At 41.9% G+C, this 17827-nt stretch overlaps 1 protein-coding gene across 1 annotated transcript in view; it reads left to right on the top strand.

The window, feature by feature from the left end:
• The window catches only part of CPM (carboxypeptidase M), a 92154-nt gene that overhangs the window by 34734 nt on the left and 39593 nt on the right, over positions 1–17827 (top strand). Inside the window, exon 3 of the mRNA XM_082636826.1 lies at positions 9589–9686. Coding sequence (XP_082492952.1) covers positions 9589–9686 — 98 coding nt within the window. The remainder of the gene's footprint in view (positions 1–9588; positions 9687–17827) is intronic.

Below are 17827 nucleotides of genomic sequence, written 5' to 3'. Positions count from 1 at the left end.
CTTGCCTCCTTTGTCATAGGTTAGTTGACTATAGGTGTGTGGGTTTATCTCTGGGCTTTCTATCCTGTTCCATTGATCTATATTTCTGTTTTTGTGCCAGTACCATATTGTGTTGATTACTGTAGCTTTGTAGTATAGTCTGAAGTCAGGGAGTCTGACTCCTCCAGCTCAGTTTTTTTTTTTTCCTCAAGATCCTCGGGGTCTTTTGCATCTGCATACATATTTTAAGATTTTTTGTTGTAGTTCTGTAAAAAAATGCCATTGGTAATTTGATAGGGATTGCATTGAATCTGCAGATTGCTTTGGGTAGTATAGTCATTTTCACAATATTGATTCTTCCAATCCAAGAACATGGTATATCTCTCCATGTGCTGGTATCACCTTTAATTTCTTTCATCAGTGTCTTATAGTTTTCTGCATACAGGTCTTTTGTCTCCCTAGGTAGGTTTATTCCTAGGTATTTTATTCTTTTTGTTGTAGTGGTAAATGGGAGTGTTTCCTTAATTTCTCTCTCAGATTTTTCATCATTAGTTTATAGGAATGCAAGGGAATCTGTGCATTAATTTTGTATCCTGCAACTTTACCAAATTCATTGATTAGCTCTAGTAGTTTTCTGGTGGCATCTTTAGGATTCTCTATGTATAGTATCATGTCACCTGCAAACAGTGACAGTTTTACTTCTTCTTTTCCAATTTGTATTCCTTTTATTTCTTTTTCTTCTCTGATTGCCATGGCTAGGACTTCCAAAACTATGTTGAATAATGGTGAGAGTGGACATCCTTGTCTTGTTCCTGATCTTAGAGGAAATACTTTCAGTTTTTCACCATTGAGAATGATATTTGCTGTGGGTTTGTCATATATGGCCTTTATTATGTTGAAGTAGGTTCCTTCTATGCCCACTTTCTGGAGAGTTTTTGTCATAAATGGGTGTTGAATTTTGTCAAAAGCTTTTTCTGCATCTATTGAGATGATCATATGGTTTTTATTCTTAATAATATGCTGTATCACATTGATTGATTTGCATATATTGAAGAATCCTTGCATCCCTGGGATAAACCCTTGGTAATGCTGTATGATCCTTTTAATGTGTTGTTGGATTCTGTTTGCTAGTATTTTGTTGAGGATTTTTTTTTTTTTTTTTTTGGTGGTACGTGGGCCTCTCACTGTTGTGGCCTCTCCCGTTGCGGAGCACAGGCTCCGGACGCGCAGGCTCAGCGGCCATGGCTCACGGGCCCAGCCGCTCCGCGGCATGTGGGATCTTCCCGGACTGGGGCACGAACCCGCATTCTCTGCATCGGCAGGCGGACTCTCAACCACTGCGCCATCAGGGAAGCCCCCTTGTTGAGGATTTTTGCATCTATATTCATCAGTGATATTGGTCTTTAATTTTCTTTTTTTGTAGTATCTTTGTCTGGTTTTGGTATCAGGGTGATGGTGGCCCCATAGAATGAGTTTGGGAGTGTTCCTTCCTCTGCAATTTTCTGGAAGAGGTTGAGAAGGATGGGTGTTAGCTCTTCTCTAATTGTTTGATAGAATTCACCTGTGAAGCCATCTGGTCCTGGACTTTTGTTTGTTGGAAGATTCTTAATCACATTTTCAATTTCATTACTTGTGATTGGTCTGTTCATGTTTTCTGTTTCTTCCTGGTTCGGTGTTGGAAGGTTATACCTTTCTAAGAATTTGTCCATGTCTTCCAGGTTGTCCATTTTATTGGCATAGAGTTGCTTGTAGTAGTCTCTTAGGATGCTTTGTATTTCTGTGGTGTCTGTTGTAACTTCTCCTTTTTCATTTCTAATTTTATTGATTTGAGGCCTCTCCCTCTTTTTCTTGATGAGTGTGGCTAATGGGTATCAATTTTGTTTATCTTCTCAAAGAACCAGCTTTTAGTTTTATTGATCTTTGCTATTGTTTTCTTTGATTCTATTTCATTTATTTCTGCTCTGATCTTGATGATTTCTTTCCTTCTGCTAACTTTGGGTTTTGTTTGTTCTTCTTTCTCTAGTTCCTTTAGGTGTAAGGTTGGATTGTTTATTTGAAATTCTTCCTGTTTCTTGAGGTGGGCTTGTATAGCTATAAACTTCCCTCTTAGAACTGCTTTTGCTGCATCCCATAGGTTTTGGATCATCGTGTTTTCATTGTCATTTGTCTCTAGGTATATTTTGATTTCCTCTTTGATTTCTTCAGTGATCTCTTGGTTATTTAGTCACATATTGTTTAGCCTCCATGTGTTTGTGTTTTTTACGTTTTTTTCCCTGTAATTGATTTCTAATCTCATAGTGTTGTGGTCAGAAAACATGCTTGATATGATTTCAATTTTCTTAAATTTACTGAGGCTTGATTTGTGACCCAGGATATGATCTATCCTGGAGAATGTTCTGTGTACATTTGAGAAGAAAGTATAATCTGCTGTTTTTGGATGGAATGTCCTATAAATATCAATTAAATCTGTCTGGTCTGCTCTGTCATTTAAACCTTGTGTTTCCTTATTAATTTTCTCTTTGGATGATCTGTCCATTGGTGTAAGTGAGGTGTTAAAGTCCCCCACTATTATTGTGTTACTGTCGATTTCCTCTTTTATAACTGTTAGCAGTTGCCTTATGTATTGAGGTGCTCCTATGTTGGGTGCATATATATTTAAATTGTTTTATTTATGCAATTTAAATAGCACATATATTTATATGTTAGATTGTTGATCCCTTGATCATTATGTAGTGTCCTTCCTTGTCTCTTGAACATTCTTTATTTTAAAGTCTATTTTATCTGATATGGGTATTGCTACTGCAGCTTTCTTTTGATTTCCATTTGCATGGAATATCTTTTTCCAACCCCTCACTTTCAGTCTGTATGTGTCCCTAGGTCTAAAGTGGGTCTCTTGTAGACAGCATATAGATGGGTCTTGTTTTTGTATCCATTCAGCAAGCCTGTGTCTTTTGGTTGGAGCATTTAATCCATTCACGTTTAAGGTAATTATCGATATGTATGTTCCTATGACCATTTTCTTAATTGTTTTGGGTTTGTTTTTGTAGGTCCTTTTCTTCTCTTGTGTTTCCCACTTAGAGAAGTTCCTTTAGCATTTGTTGTTAGAGCTGGTTTGGTGGTGCTGAATTCTCTTAGCTTTTGCTTGTTTGTAAAGTTTTTGATTTCTCCATCAAATCTGAATGAGATCCTTGCCGGGTAGAGTAATCTTGGTTGTAGGTTCTTCCCTTTCATCACTTTAAGTCTATCATGCCACTCCCTTCTGACTTGTAGAGTTTCTGCTGAGAAATCAGCTGTTAACCTTAAGGGAGTTCCCTTGTATGTTATTTGTCGTCTTTCCCTTGCTGCTTTCAATAATTTTTCTTTACCTTTAATTTTTGTCAGTTTGATTACTATGTGTCTCGGCGTGTTTCTCCTTGGGTTTCTCCTGTTTGGGACTCTGCACTTCCTGCACTTGGGTGGCTATTTCCTTTCCCATGTTAGGGAAGTTTTCAACTGTAATCTCTTCAAATATTTTCTTGGGTCCTTTCTCTCTCTCTTTTCCTTCTGGGACCCCTATAATGTGAATGTTGTTGCATTTAATGTTGTCCCAGAGGTCTCTTAGGCTGTCTTCATTTCTTTTCATTCTTTTTCCTTTATTCTGTTCCACAGCAGTGAATTCCACCTGTCTTCCATTCTATCTTCCAGGTCACTTGTCTGTTCTTCTGCCTCAGTTATTCTGCTATTGATTCCTTCTAGTGTATTTTTCATTTCAGTTTTTGTATTGTTCATCTCTGTTTGTTTGTTCTTTAATTCTTGTAGACCTTTGGTAAACATTTCTTGCATCTTCTCAATCTTTACCTCCATTCTTTTTCCGAGGTCCTGGATCATCTTCACTATCATTATTCTGAATTCTTTTTCTGGAAGATTGCCTATCTCCACTTCATTTAGTTGTTTTTATGGGGTTTTATCTTGTTCCTTCATCTGGTCCATATCCCTCTGCCTTTTCATCTTGTCTTTCTGTGAATGTGGTTTTTGTTCCACAGGCTGCAGGATTCTAGTTCTTCTTGCTTCTGCCGTCTGCCCTCTGGTGGATGAGGCTATCTAAGAGGCTTGTGCAAGCTTCCTGATGGGCGGGACTGCCTTGCCTGTAGTCTTTGAATAGAGAGCAGTTCGGGGACAAACTGGTACATCAGTTGGCAAACCAATTTGAGATTTGCATACCAAAGGGAGCAGATGATAGCTTTAACTTCTCAAACCATCCTCATAGGATCCTCTCAACCTCCTCCTTCCATTTCCAGTTCTCCCAAGGGGAGACAGAAAAAATCTCAACACCAGAAATGGGACATGGCAAGCTTGGGGCACAGGTTCACATTTCTCTGATATTTTCCATCTCTTAGGTGACTGAAGCAGTGCTGCATAGTGGTTAAGAACAGAGCTGGCTCTGAATAGACTATCCTGAACCATGCCTTGTTACTTTGGTTCTCAAACTTTAGTGTGCATGAAGATCCCCTGGAGAGCTTGTTAAGACACAAACTGCCGGTTCTCCCCCTGAGAGTCTCTGACTCAGCACCTATGGGTGGAGCCTGAGAATGTGCATTTCTAACAAGTTCCCAGGTGACACTGATGATGGTGGTCCTGGGACCACACGTTGAGAACCATGGGCTTATGAGCTTCCCTAAGATGGCATCCACCTGTGTGAAAGGATAATCTTTGTGCCTACCTCTTGTGGTTTCAGGGCTAAGTGAATATATGTAAAATGCTCTGAGCTGTGAGTCATAAAGCACAGCCAATCTGGAGACTTTTGTCCCTGTTTTGTTTGCATCTGTTTTGTTTTGGTCATGAGCCACTTAGCAGGACCCTCTTCCTCCACTTCCAAACCCAAGGGCACATGACTTTGGAGACTGAGTGTTTAACCTGACTGCAGTCATTGCAATTTTTCAGCTCTTCTAGGACATTATTTGAAATAGGGCTTTGCGTGCTGTGTTCAGCTCTTTGTGTGTGTGGTAATGGGAACATACCTAAGTGAGACTGAAGTTTTGGTGTCAGATCGTTGGCTTCTTTTTAGGGAAGGCAGGAGGAACTCGCCAGCCTTACATCAGCCTTGCCAATGGAGTTGTTATTCCCACTATGTACGAGGTCACAAACTCATGCATTGAGAAAGCTCCCCCAAGGTTTGACTTAGGTCCAAGGGTAATTGTAAGGACACAAAGAGAAATATGGAAGTCTAGGAAACAACTGATCCATCACCCTGGAGATCGGAGCCTGGTGGGTGGGATCATGAATACAACCAGCCTCATCGACACTGCAGCTCTGCTTCTGGGACCGGGCCACCCACACAGCGTCTTTGCTTCTCTCTGGGCATGTCCCGCTGAAACTCTGGGATTAGAGAGAGTCTGATGGGGTCGTTATGCCAACACTCAGTATGGACCATCCCTGTAGGGTAGCCCTCGATTCGGGTGTCTTGCTCTGGCTCAGTCGTCAAAGCCAGGTAGCAGCCTGGAACTTGTTCCAGGCGCAAATTATGGCAGCGCCATGCTGAAAGAACTGCCAGGGAACTTTGCCCCCAGGGTGGGGTTGGCCCTGGACTACCTAGTACTTTCAGGGAGATTGAGGCAGCCTGGCGTCATCAGAAGAACACAGATATTGGAATCAGAGAGACCTGAGTTTGAACCCTGGTCCTTCCACTTAAATCAATGAATTGTGGATATCACCCACCACACAGAGGTGTTGTAAAGATCAAGTATTATAAAGTGCACAGCATAGTGCCCGGCACAGTCTCTGAACTTAATAAATGATAAGATTTGGTATTTTATTTTTTAAAAACTGGAAAGACGGAAAAGTGAGAAAAGAAAAAGTCCTTGGTTTTATCATCCTATCACTTAGCCCCTTATTACTGACAATGTGCAGTTTTCAGTTCTTGTAGGGACTCACCCATTATTTCATTTAAGGCTTTATATGCTTTGGATCTGTTTTCTTCCATGGTATTTTTTTAATGACCAGTCTGTTTTATATGGTTGTAGTTAAATAATTATGCATTCTGATTTCTTTCACATGATAAAGTATTTTTACATTATAAATTCTGTACATAATTTGAGTGGACATGCTGTTATTTACATAAAATTACTTAGAGTTGGACATCTAACGATGGAACATTGGTTGAATAAATGGTACTGCATTTGTGTAATAAAATACTAAGCAGCCATTTAAAAAGATGTAGTCAAAGTATATTTGTTAATATAGAAACATGTTCATGATTATGTGGAAAATGAGATGATTTTACCTCAAGATCCACTGCCTCCCAAATCTATCTGGATATTCACTGCCTCAATATCAGCAGCTTTCAAACTTTAATGGGCCTCAGAATCACCAAGGGAGCCTGTTAGGTGCAGGTTTGGGGCCCTCCCCCTAGAATTTGATTTAGGAGATGGGGCTCAGGGATTGGTGTTTTTCCAAGGATCCAGGCAATTCTGATGTGAGAATGACACTCCTCCCATTTCTACCTGTTGAAGCTGTACTTCATTTACCAAGCTTCTCCTTCTACTTTCTCCTGAACGCCTAGAGCGTTGTTTCCTTGCCTTGTGGATCTTTGTGAAGCCTTCTGAATTGTAAGACTTTTCCTGGTCCTACAAGCAAACTCAGTTGGGCACCATGTCAAAGCCCTGGGCTTTGTGTCAAGCTCTGAGTGGGTTCCTGGATATAGATACTGAAATCCTGGAATCCAGGTTTTGTTTACTTCGTAGTGAAGAGTAAGTGGCCGAGCATTTCAGAGCTCTTGAGCACACCTGGTATTAGCAGGAACTTTGAGAATAAAGGCAGCCTGTCCAACCTTGGCAGAAAAAAAATCTTATTTAAATTACCCTCACCTTGGCAATCAAGCTGTGAAAACTCAATAGTTTGTCCTTTTTGCATTTACTCTGGTCTAAGCCAGAGTAAATATCAGTGTTCATTGGAGAGGCTGGTTAAAAAACTTCATGAGGCTTGTCATTCCTGGTGAATATCTACAGGTTTTCATTCTCAGACTTTGTGCCATGGAGGTTATTCAAAATAAGTTTCTCATCTTGAGGTTTACTTAGGGGCCATTCGAGCCAAAATTGAGATCGAGTTACCACCTAAGTACTTCTTCACTTAGGTTTTATTGGTTTGATTTCCCTCCTTCCTTAAACCAAATAATATTGGATACCCATGTCAAGTCAGGTTTTTCTTGTCTTACACTATCCTTTATATTACAGGTCAGCTGTTGCAAATGCAGAGTTAGAAATATAACAACTAGTAAACATTATGTTGAGATGATACTGAATTTTTTCCCTTGTCTGTGAGGGAACTAGGCCATATTCTGTATAAATCTGTGGTTATTCTAGGTTTAAAAGCATTAATAGCTACAGAAAAGAATTCCCCAGGAGGAAACCTAAAGAGCCAAGATTAATAGAAAAAAAGCTCAGAAAAACCTCTCCCTTGCTTCACGTGAAAATATTAACTTGGTAGATTTGAAGCCCTAGATGACCTGAGAATTGGTACTATTGGGGATGAAAGGTTCTGGTTGATGCAGCAGTTCTGGCGGGAAATCACTGGATGGATTGTACTTGTCCACGTGACTAACTCGGAGTCATTCTTCAGAACTCGGTTTAGAAGTCAGCTCTAAAACCCTGCATCTGTAAAGCTTTATGTGATCCCACTCCTTGGAAAAAGTTCCTCGTTTATTCTACAGCCACGGCAGTACCTTATACACACTCTAAGGTCGTATATGTCACAGTCTAGTGTAATGATGTTTGCACGCTGCTGTTCTCCACTAGACCAGAAACTCACTGGGCATAGAGTGTGACTTATTTGTAGGGTCTAATCACCTGGTTAAATGCCTGGATATAGTGGTACTAAATAAATGGATGTGTAAATGAATGATGTGAGCGTGCTGCACTGAACAGGTGGCACCTATCAGATAGACTGCCTTTTGGGGGTGTTTTCTGACAATTTCTGCAGTTACTAAATTTAAAGCATCACCCTGTCAAGACGAATTTCCCTATAATTGTTAGAATAAATTAAGAATAAATGGTGAGGGCTTCCCTGGTGACGCAGTGGTTGAGAATCCACCTGCCAATGCAGGGGACACAGGTTCGAGCCCTGGTCCAGGCAGATCCCACATGCCACAGAGCAACTAAGCCCGTGCGCCACAACTACTGATCCCGCGTGCCACAACTGCTGAGGCCTGTGCACACAGAGCCCGTGCTCTGCAGCGGGAGGGGCCACCGCAGTGAGAGGCCCGCACACCTCAGTGAGGGGTAGCCCCCACTCACCGCAGCTGGGAAAAAGCCCGCATGCGGTGGCAAAAACCCAACACAGCCAAAATAAAATAAATAAAATAAATTTATTTTAAAAAACCCTTTCTAAAAAAACAATAAATGATGAAAAAGACAAGTCCAGTATCTGCTTCTCCCTGGATTCCTTATGGCAACTGGGTATTCCCCAGCCCATTGGACCCCCCCAGATTGAAGGAACTACACCTGAAATTCTGCAGAAATCTGCTCAACGTTAGCCCACGAGCTGCTGTTAAACTCCTTTCCTGGGTTCTTGAATTCCACAGAAGGCTTAGTTGTCACAGATATGTGAACTTTGTATCTAGGTGCTAGATATCAAATATTTACCCAATCTCTAATTTTAAAGTGTTTGTATTAAAAGAGCCAGATGATTTTAGAATCGAAAGAAACCTCTTCATTTTACAGATTAGGACACCAACCTTCTTGAGAGACAGGCAGTCTTCATTAGTGGCAGAAGCCCTAGAGTTGAGTCACATAGGCCAGGATTCAGGTCTTGGCTGTGCTTACTGGCTGTGTGATCATAAGCAGTTTATTTAATATTTTTTGAAGGTCAGTGTTTTCATTTGTAAAGTCCGGTTAAAAATTCATCTCCCTGGGTCAGGACAAGGGATTGCCTCAGGTAACGTGAACCAGAGATGCAATGGTAACATCTGCCCAGAGCAGATGTTCAACAATCTTGAGTCTCTGTCCTCCCTTGCCCAAATCACACCATTTATGGCAGAGTTAGGACTTAGAAGTTTCCCTTGAGGCATTGTTAGGATGGCGTGTGCTTTCCGGCTTACATGGCAGGACTCATGCCCATCAAGGACACTCATTGCTGAGAGGCTGTGTTACATGAGCATTTGAATATGACAAGACTCAGGATTTACTGTAAAAACAATCTCCCTTCTGAGTTACATATTTTCTTGCTGTTGCTTTCTTCACGTTCCTTGCACTGAGTTATGGCACCCTCCCTATCAACTATCAGTAATAATTTTGTGTAATTGTGTGAACTAGCAAGATCGCTTCTATAAAGCACCAGAAACTCAGAGCAAACTATATAAACATTTTGGAAAAATAAGATCTACATAGCCTAATAAGTCTTCGATTTTAAAAAGTCACATTCTATAACAAGAACTTAAATATTTGTGCTAAATTGAAAGGGTTTTGGAAACTAAAAGTGTTTTAAGCAAGGAAGCGTTAGTCACATGAACTGAGGTGGTTGTGAAACATTCATCAGGTGGGAGAAGCAGCATCATTTATTCACTGTTCTCATTCTCCCAGAGTTCCTTCGTCATTTCAAAAGACAACTCATTTTTCTATACTCTTCTTCCCTGTAAAGGCAGAAACCTGTGGGTTCTTATTGTGGGACGCTTTCCAAAGGAACACAGAATCGGGATTCCAGAATTCAAATACGTGGCAAATATGCATGGAGATGAGGTATGTATATGGCTTGAATATCTGACATGTCACCAGAGAAGCTTCCCCTTGGGTCTCTTGTGCTCTCTCTAAATGCAAAGGAAGCAGCAGACGCTGTAGCAAAGAATCTGGAAAGGTCTTCCGGTGAGGCCTTCTGAGAGGATTGAAGGAACCAGGTTCCAAAAACCAGCACAGCCATCTGGTTGTTTACCCAGTGCCCTGTGCAGGTAACTGGAACTTTTTTTGTCTGGGGTCTGGAAGAACAATAGTGCCCCAGCTCTGGACTGCCAGCAAGTCACCGAACTCCTGCCTGTGTTGGTTTTCCCCATCTCCTGCTCAGCATCGAGGTGACCCAGCAGAGGAGCAATATTCTATTTGAACTAAAACAATCAGATCCCAACTAGCTATCCAGACTCCTAGGAGCTGGCTTTTTGAATGCTTTTGTCACTTTCTCTTAATCTAACACTTGGCGTTTCCAATGCTTAAGTTTAGAGCAGCAGTCCCCAACCTTTCTGGCACCAGGGACCAGTTTCATGGAAGACAGTTTTTCCACAGACCGGGAGGAGGCGGGGAATGGTTTTGGAATGATTCAATCGCATTATATTTATTGTGCACTTTATTTCTTTTATTATTACATTGTAATATGTAATGAAATAATTACACAACTCACCATAATGCTGACAGGAGGTGGAGCTCAGGTGGTAATGCGAGCGATGGGGAGCGGCTGTAAACACAGATGAAGCTTTGCTCGCTTGCCCGCTGCTCACCTCCTGCTGTGCAGCCCGGCTCCTAACAGGCTGCAGACTGGTGCCAGTCCTCGGCCCAGGGTTGGGGGACCCCCGGTTTAGACCATCAAGCTTAGGGCTCTGTCATCCCCATCATTCAACAAACTCTTAAATTCTATCATGATGTCTTGCCTCTTTTCCAGCTTATCGGGAATCAACTCTCTTTTTATTTTGCTTTGTTTGTTTATGTTATTCATTTTATATTTTGCAAAATACTCTTTACCACGCCTGCCTGCCCAGCCATTCTTGCCAGGCATTTGAAGATGCTCCTCTCCATTTCTCACCTTTCTTCCTCAGAGTATTTTGAGAATATGACAACTGCAGGATCTTCTGTTCCCCAGAACCCCACACAACTGAGCAATACAGTGGGAGGGAAAGATAGTGCCCAGTCTTGACAGTAAAGAAAATTGACGTAGGAATATCAAACACACTTAACTTTAAAGGATGTCAAAGAACAGGAATATTCCTATAAGTATAACCTGCTGACTTGCTACGACACTTCCAGGTCTGCAGTAGCGTGGGTGGCACGCACTGCTCGAACGCTGGGCTTCCTGTCCCAGCTTAACCCTCCCCAACCCCAGGCTCTCTAGGAACAGACTCCACCCCGCGTGACACACACACATTCTGCCCTTCCCAGGCACACCGCTCAATCCGTCCTGGTCCTGCTGAGCCAGGGGACTTCTTGTCACTGGAGCTCAGATACAAACACTTGCCTTTGAGAGAGTGGTTGGTCTTTGAACGTGATTTGGGGGTGGGTGGAAGTTACTTTTTTAAGCGTAATGGGCTTTGCTCGAAAAGGCTTGATATTGCTGGGAGTCTGACCATAGTTGTTTTTAACAAAACTATTTATGACAGACAGCAGCCCAGACTTCCTTTCTCTTTTGCTATCCAGTCAACTGATCGAGGTCCTGTGGGATCCATTTTTAATAAGAGACATTGACTCCAGTAGCTTATTTATTGAATTCCTGGCATTTCAGAGGTTGCAGCCTGATGTTTAGAAGCTAATCCTCTCAGTTGAAACTTCCAAAGAAAAGCAAGAGTCCTTCCTCTCACTCACCCCTGAATTCACTTGTACTTTCCCAAATTTCTGACATCTTGCCTTCCAGGTAGTTAATGTATCCCATCAAATCAGGGCTCTCTCATTCACTGTGATTCTCTGAGGAATGCTAAGGACTGAGATGACTCAGGGAAAAGTCCCAGTGTGTTTCGGGTGTGGGAACCTGAAGTCCTGCTATCCCCTGCGTGTCCCAGCTGGTAGCAGTATCTGGCGGCTCTGGGGGCCATTGAGAAACTTATTATCCTGAATTTAGATCTTGTATGTTCTGTCCTCCTGGAGCCACTAGGAGCTGCGGAAAGTGATGGCGTAACCCAGGAGCAAAAGGGTCACTTGGATTAGAAGGTTTAGTCACCCTACGCATCCTTCTTCTCTTAGACCTTCTGGAATTGAAAGAGCATTTTCAAGAACCCACTATTAAAAAGCAACATAGGGCTTCCCTGGTGGCGCAGTGGTTGGGAGTCCGCCTGCCGATGCAGGAGACGCGGGTTCATGCCCCGGTCCGGGAGGATCCCACGTGCCGTGGAGCGGCTGGGCCCGTGAGCCATGGCTGCTGGGCCTGCGCGTCCGGAGCCTGTGCTCTGCAACGGGAGAGGCCGCGGCGGTGAGAAGCCCACATACCGCAAAAAAAAAAAAAAAAAAAAAGCAACATAGATAATATTTGGGGGCAGTAGTTCTTAACCTTCTTTGGTTGGATTCCTTGCTATTCTGGCACAAACTTTGAATGCTGATCTCAGGGTCCATGGATCTTCTAGGAGTTTGTGGATCTCACGTGGAGAAGCCCAGCAGGGGTCATATGTGTACCGAGTAGTGTGGTGGACAGAATTGACCACGGTATTTTTTAAATGTTTCCTCTTTTCCCTGGACCCCACCTCAGTGTGTGCGTGTGTGTGTTTCCCACACTTAACCCCATGGCCAGGCAACAGTGAGCATCAGGAAGACCCAGTTATGTTGATCACACACACCATTTTCCCCCCGTGAATTTTCACCTCCTTTGTGATGCCTTCTTTTAGAATCGGGTCTTTATTAAATTAAAAATAACCTGTTATTATTATAAAATCAACATACGTACATCTTAGAAGAAATACAGATTAAACAAACAAAAAGAAAACATTGTATACTGACCTTCTCCAAATTAGGACTGTCGATTCCTTATCATTTATCCTTCCAGATATTTTTGTGTGTGCAGTTTCACCAAATGAGCAATGCTAATTTGCTCTTTGTGACATTTTTCAGTTAATACAAGCTACCCTTTCATGTCAGTAAATGTTTATCCTATCTTTACCTTATATCCCATGTTCTAGTTTCTCCAGTTGTCCTCAAAATGTCCCCCAAAGTGTCCATTCAAAATTCTGTCCAAGATTATGCATCATATGTGGTTGACATATCCCTTGAATCTCTTTTAATCTAGCATTTAAAGAATCTTTTCATGATGCTAGACTTAAGCAAGAACGTTGATCCATTGTGTGTCCTGCAGAACGTCCCTCATTTTGGATTGTTTCCTTCCTTATAATATCATCGATTTTGTGCCTCTCATCCCTCTATTTACTTCAAACTGGAAGTTAAATCTAAAGGTTTGTGGGATTCAGGTGAAACATTTTGGGCTACTGTGTATCTTTGGAATCGCGAAGGTGGGTGACTTTGGCTGGTGCCGAAGGTCCAGGCTAATTAGCCTGGCTACATCCAGAATGCATGAAGCACGCTGAGGGGAGCAAAATCTACTTGAAACAGCCCATTTTCAAGTGAGAATTGTTACAAAAGAGTGAAGTCAAACCTCCTCTGGTTTTGTATGATATTCCTCTTGTTCTCAGTCACCTTGTCATGAGCTCATGTCCTCACGATGCTGCATCGATCAGGCTGGCAAGTTCCCCTCCATACAGCACTTGCCGACAAGAAAAGAGTAACAGTAGCCAACATTTCCTGAGCATGGACCACGCTCAGTGCTTTGTGGGAGGCCTTTCTTTTGCTCACTTCTGCTGAAGGCATGTGTGTTAGTGCGTTGACCAGGAAGGGGATGCAGGTTTCTGTTGGTCCTCTGGGCCTGCATCAGAGCCTGAGCAGTGAGCCTTTCCCAGCTACGGCTCTGCCTCCTTGAGCCCCTCCACTGCCTTTGGAACGGTCTGTTTTTAGTGTTTTCCTTTTTACACATAGATCTATGATCTCAAATTAATTTTTGTTGGGATGGATTCCCAGTTGTTCCAGCCCCGTTTGATTAGAAGATTTGGGCTCGTTCACCGTGTGAAAGCGTAGCAAACTCTTAGAGTAAGACTGGAGTGAGCATCTCCATGTCACTTTTCTCTGTGCCTGTCTCATGCCTGATGCCCGCCTCCCCTGCCTGATTGCTGGGGAGTCACACAGGGGAGCCGATGGAAAGAACACCCGCCGCCCTTGATAAACCTTTGTCACCTGCTGTTCATGCTTTTTCAGAGTGAGGGAGACATTTCTGAGCTTCTAACTTTTCTCATTTTAGTAAGACTAGCAGGTGTTTTCCTGGTTTATCCAGGTTCTTGTTTGTACACACATCAGCGTGTGGAATTGTAGAAGCCCCAGTCCTGGGTGTCATTCACACAGGCTCCTAAGCGGCAGTGTGCGCACACCTGACGTCCAATCCTTGTTATTCATTGGGAAGGATGAGACCAGAGGTCCCTGGGCGGGGCTCTCTGCCATTCCCCTGCTCCACAAACATTCACATCGTTTGGGAGCGGGGTCTTTGTCCCCCTCGCCCTCCCCCGACATCTCATTCTGCTACTGGCTGGCTTTGTAGTAAACTATTACCTATAATCTAAAATCAGAGCTTTAATGAATGCTGGGATCATCCCGTGGAAATGGAAACATCTAGTGCCCTCAGCCTGAATGTGGGTGCAGGAGAGAAGCCTGGAGAATCACTCCTTGCTCCTTCCTCGAGCCCTTCCTGTTCTATGTTTTGTGCCTATCTGCCATCCCATGTTTTAAAATTTTTGCAGGAAAGAAAATCTTATACCTGGGAAATCTCTAGATTATTAAGACATCTCTAATCCCTGTCTAATGGAAATAAAAAGTCAGGTGCCTGGAATTTTAAGCTAATCCAGGAGCAGGCAAAGTGCAGGTGAGAGGTTGGGTCCACAGGTTCCCTTGACTGCAGGGCCCATGGTCTTTAAGGATGGGGGGAGGTCTATGTCTGTTAAGCATAACTGAATTGCCAATTCTGATTCTTTTTTTTTCTAGAGATTTTTTTTTGAAGCTTCTGTTTCTTAAACATCAATGAATTATTTTTCCTATGATGGTTTATTTGGGTATAGAGTTCTGAAATACCCACATCACACTTAGAATTTCACATTCGGTGGCATTAATTTATAGTTTATTGGATTCCAGATACATAATGGAAAGGAAAAACATTGCAAAAATATGGATAATAGTGATATTTTTCAACCTGAAAATAAAGGCTAAATGTTTTTTTGCACACCTTCTAGGTATAAGAGACATTTAGACAGTAGTTTGTATGTCTAAATGTCTATATTTAGAGGGTATTTTAATGTTCTACATGAACAACAGGACATAATATCCAAAATTGTGCCTATCCTGGAAGATCTTGGGCTGTGTAGTCAACATGTAATAGAGGTTCCAAACTTACTAAAACAAGACAAAACAAAGCTTGCCACTTCTCAAGCCCTTTCTTCCACCACTATCCCAGATGATGACAAAATGTTCTCAGTTACACAGCATGGCTTTGGATAATTATTTCCTTTTGCATTTAGACCAAACTAATCCTTATCCCAGGCGAAGTGTCTACTTCCTTTTAAGCATGTATTAAGTTCCTCATATAATTATCCTCTTTCTCTCCATCTCCCTTTTTTGGTGAGGGTGGGCCGGGGGACCAGGGTGTCGAGTCCTTGGCATGATCAGAATTGCTGGCCCCCAGCCCTATGAAGTGTGTTCAGTATTGAACGTCCTTGCAACGAACTAACTTGATCATTTGTATACCCCCTCTCACTGAGAACCTTAAGTCCTCATGTTTTCAGAAAGTTCCTCCTCAGAATAGTCATGACTTTGTAGTGGATTTGGCAACACTAACCAACAGTCATTTATTGAGCACATGATATACCTGGAGCTGGGCGAGATACCAGGGCTACACAGGAAGCTGGTTAGGATCCCTGCTGTCAAACCTTGGATGGTGGAGTTGGGGGGTGGGGGTGGGGGTCAGTCAGGGTCGGTCAGGCCATTGTAATATGTGTGAGCACCATCAGGAGAGCACAGGTGAGGAAAGTTAAAGGACCACCTAGGCAGGTCATGGAACCCAGACTTGGGGAGGCCACGGAAAAGTGTGCTAGATAATGTAATATTTAGGCTAATATTTGAAGATGAAGGATTTAGCTAGGCATTAAGACAAATGAATTAAGTCTGTAACACACCATGTGGAGCCCCAGAACTGACAGGCTTATTTTCCCCCAGAAGCTGAATTACAGTGTAGCATTTCAAGAACGGACTCCACCATTAGGAGAGCTGAAGTGTTGGTACTACCCTCTAATTCACTCTCGCACAATACACTACCCAGTTGTGGATTGTTGCTTCAAAATTGTTTTCCAATTGTTCTTAGAAGTGCTAGAACATTCATTTTTATCTATCTAACAAATTCCCACTTGACTGAATTGAAGAAAAACTGATAGAGAATTTATTTTCTGCTTTCTGGGTTCTTGCCATCTTTTTTTTTAAAACTTTTTATTTTATACTGGAGTATAGTTGATTAACAATATTCTGTTAGTTTCAGGTGTGCAGCAAAGTGATTCATATACATATACATGTATCCTTCTTCAAATTCTTTTCCCATCTAGGTTGTTACATAATATTGAGCAGCATTCCCTGTGCTATACAGTAGGTCCTTTTTGGTTACCTATTTTAAATGTAGACATGTGTACACGTCAGTCCCAAACTCCCTGACTATCCCTTCCCCCCCACCCTCCCCCCGGTAACCATAGGTTCCTTCTCTAAGTCTGTGAGTCTGTTTCTGTTTTGTAATAAGTTCATCTGTATTATTATTTTTTTAGATTCTGCATATAAGCGATATTATACAATATTTCTCTTTCTCTTTCTGACTTACTTCACTCAGTATGACAATCTCTAGGTCCATCCTGGGTTCCTGCCATCTTAATGACCAGATGAATTAACAGAGAAAGACTGTAGAAGCTGGTGTGCTCACCCAGCCTTTCAGGCTCTTTATTAGGGATTCTTTCATTAAGTCCACACTCTCACAAAAGGAGCTAAATGAAAGGCTGGTTAAGCTAACGGAAACAGTTTTGACCAACCACATTCTTTTTTAAAATTTTAGTCTCTCTAAGGTTTCATATTCAAAGACTTAATTTTAAACGACGGGAGGTCTATACGTAAAACATGAATGAGTGTTTGAGACATTTATATTAAGGTTGAGAAGAATTAACTTGAATAACATGTGGCATAAATTTGCTGTTACAGAGACAGGAAAATATGGTCCAAGAAAACAAGAGGACTTTGTTTAACTCCCTCTGAAATTTCATCTGTTTACCTCACCATTTTTTAAAATTATCTGACTCTTAATTGGTTCTTTATCATACTTCCAAGATTTTTCTTTCACCCTCTGCAGTTACAAACTTGTGGTTTGTTTTGGAATATGGAGACAAACAGAAAATACCTTGGTCACACATTCGTTACCTTGAAAGAATCATGATTTTATTGTTTTTGTAAAAATAACATAGGTTTTCTTTAATTTAAAAAGCAATACTAGAAAAATAAGAGGAAATAAAAACTACTCAGAATACTATCGCTCAGAAATCACCATCATTAGTATTTGCCAGATGCTATTCTAGACATCTATGTATTTCTACAGTAATAGAATGAGAGGAATCAAAAGGATATAAAATGAAATATGTGTCATATTATACATGTTATCTTTAAATAAGAAGTATGAGATTGAACTTTACTTGAATTTAACAGAATAGAACTGAAGTGAAATGAAAATAATTGGTGAACTTGGTATTTTCTCAAAATAAGAAATTATCGGAAGATTCTTCTAAAGTCAAAAAATTAGGGAAAACTTTGGGCTTCCCTGCTGGCGCAGTGGCTGAGAATCTGCCTGCTAATGCAGGGGACACGGGTTCGAGCCCTGGTCTGGGAAGATCCCACATGCTGCGGAGCAACTAGGCCCGTGAGCCACAACTACTGAGCCTGCGCGTCTGGAGCCTGTGCTCCGCAACGGGAGAGGCCACGATAGTGAGAGGCCCGCGCACCGCAATGAAGAGTGGCCCCCGCTTGCCACAACTAGAGAAAGCCCTCGCACAGAAACGAAGACCCAAGACAGCCAAAAAAAATAAATA

The sequence above is a fragment of the Mesoplodon mirus genome (assembly GCF_964341445.2).
Source record: "Mesoplodon mirus genome assembly, chromosome: 11".
NCBI classification, from domain to species: domain Eukaryota; kingdom Metazoa; phylum Chordata; class Mammalia; order Artiodactyla; family Ziphiidae; genus Mesoplodon; species Mesoplodon mirus.
The sequence above is the reverse complement of the archived record's forward strand: the minus strand, read 5'-3'. Positions and strand labels throughout refer to the sequence as shown.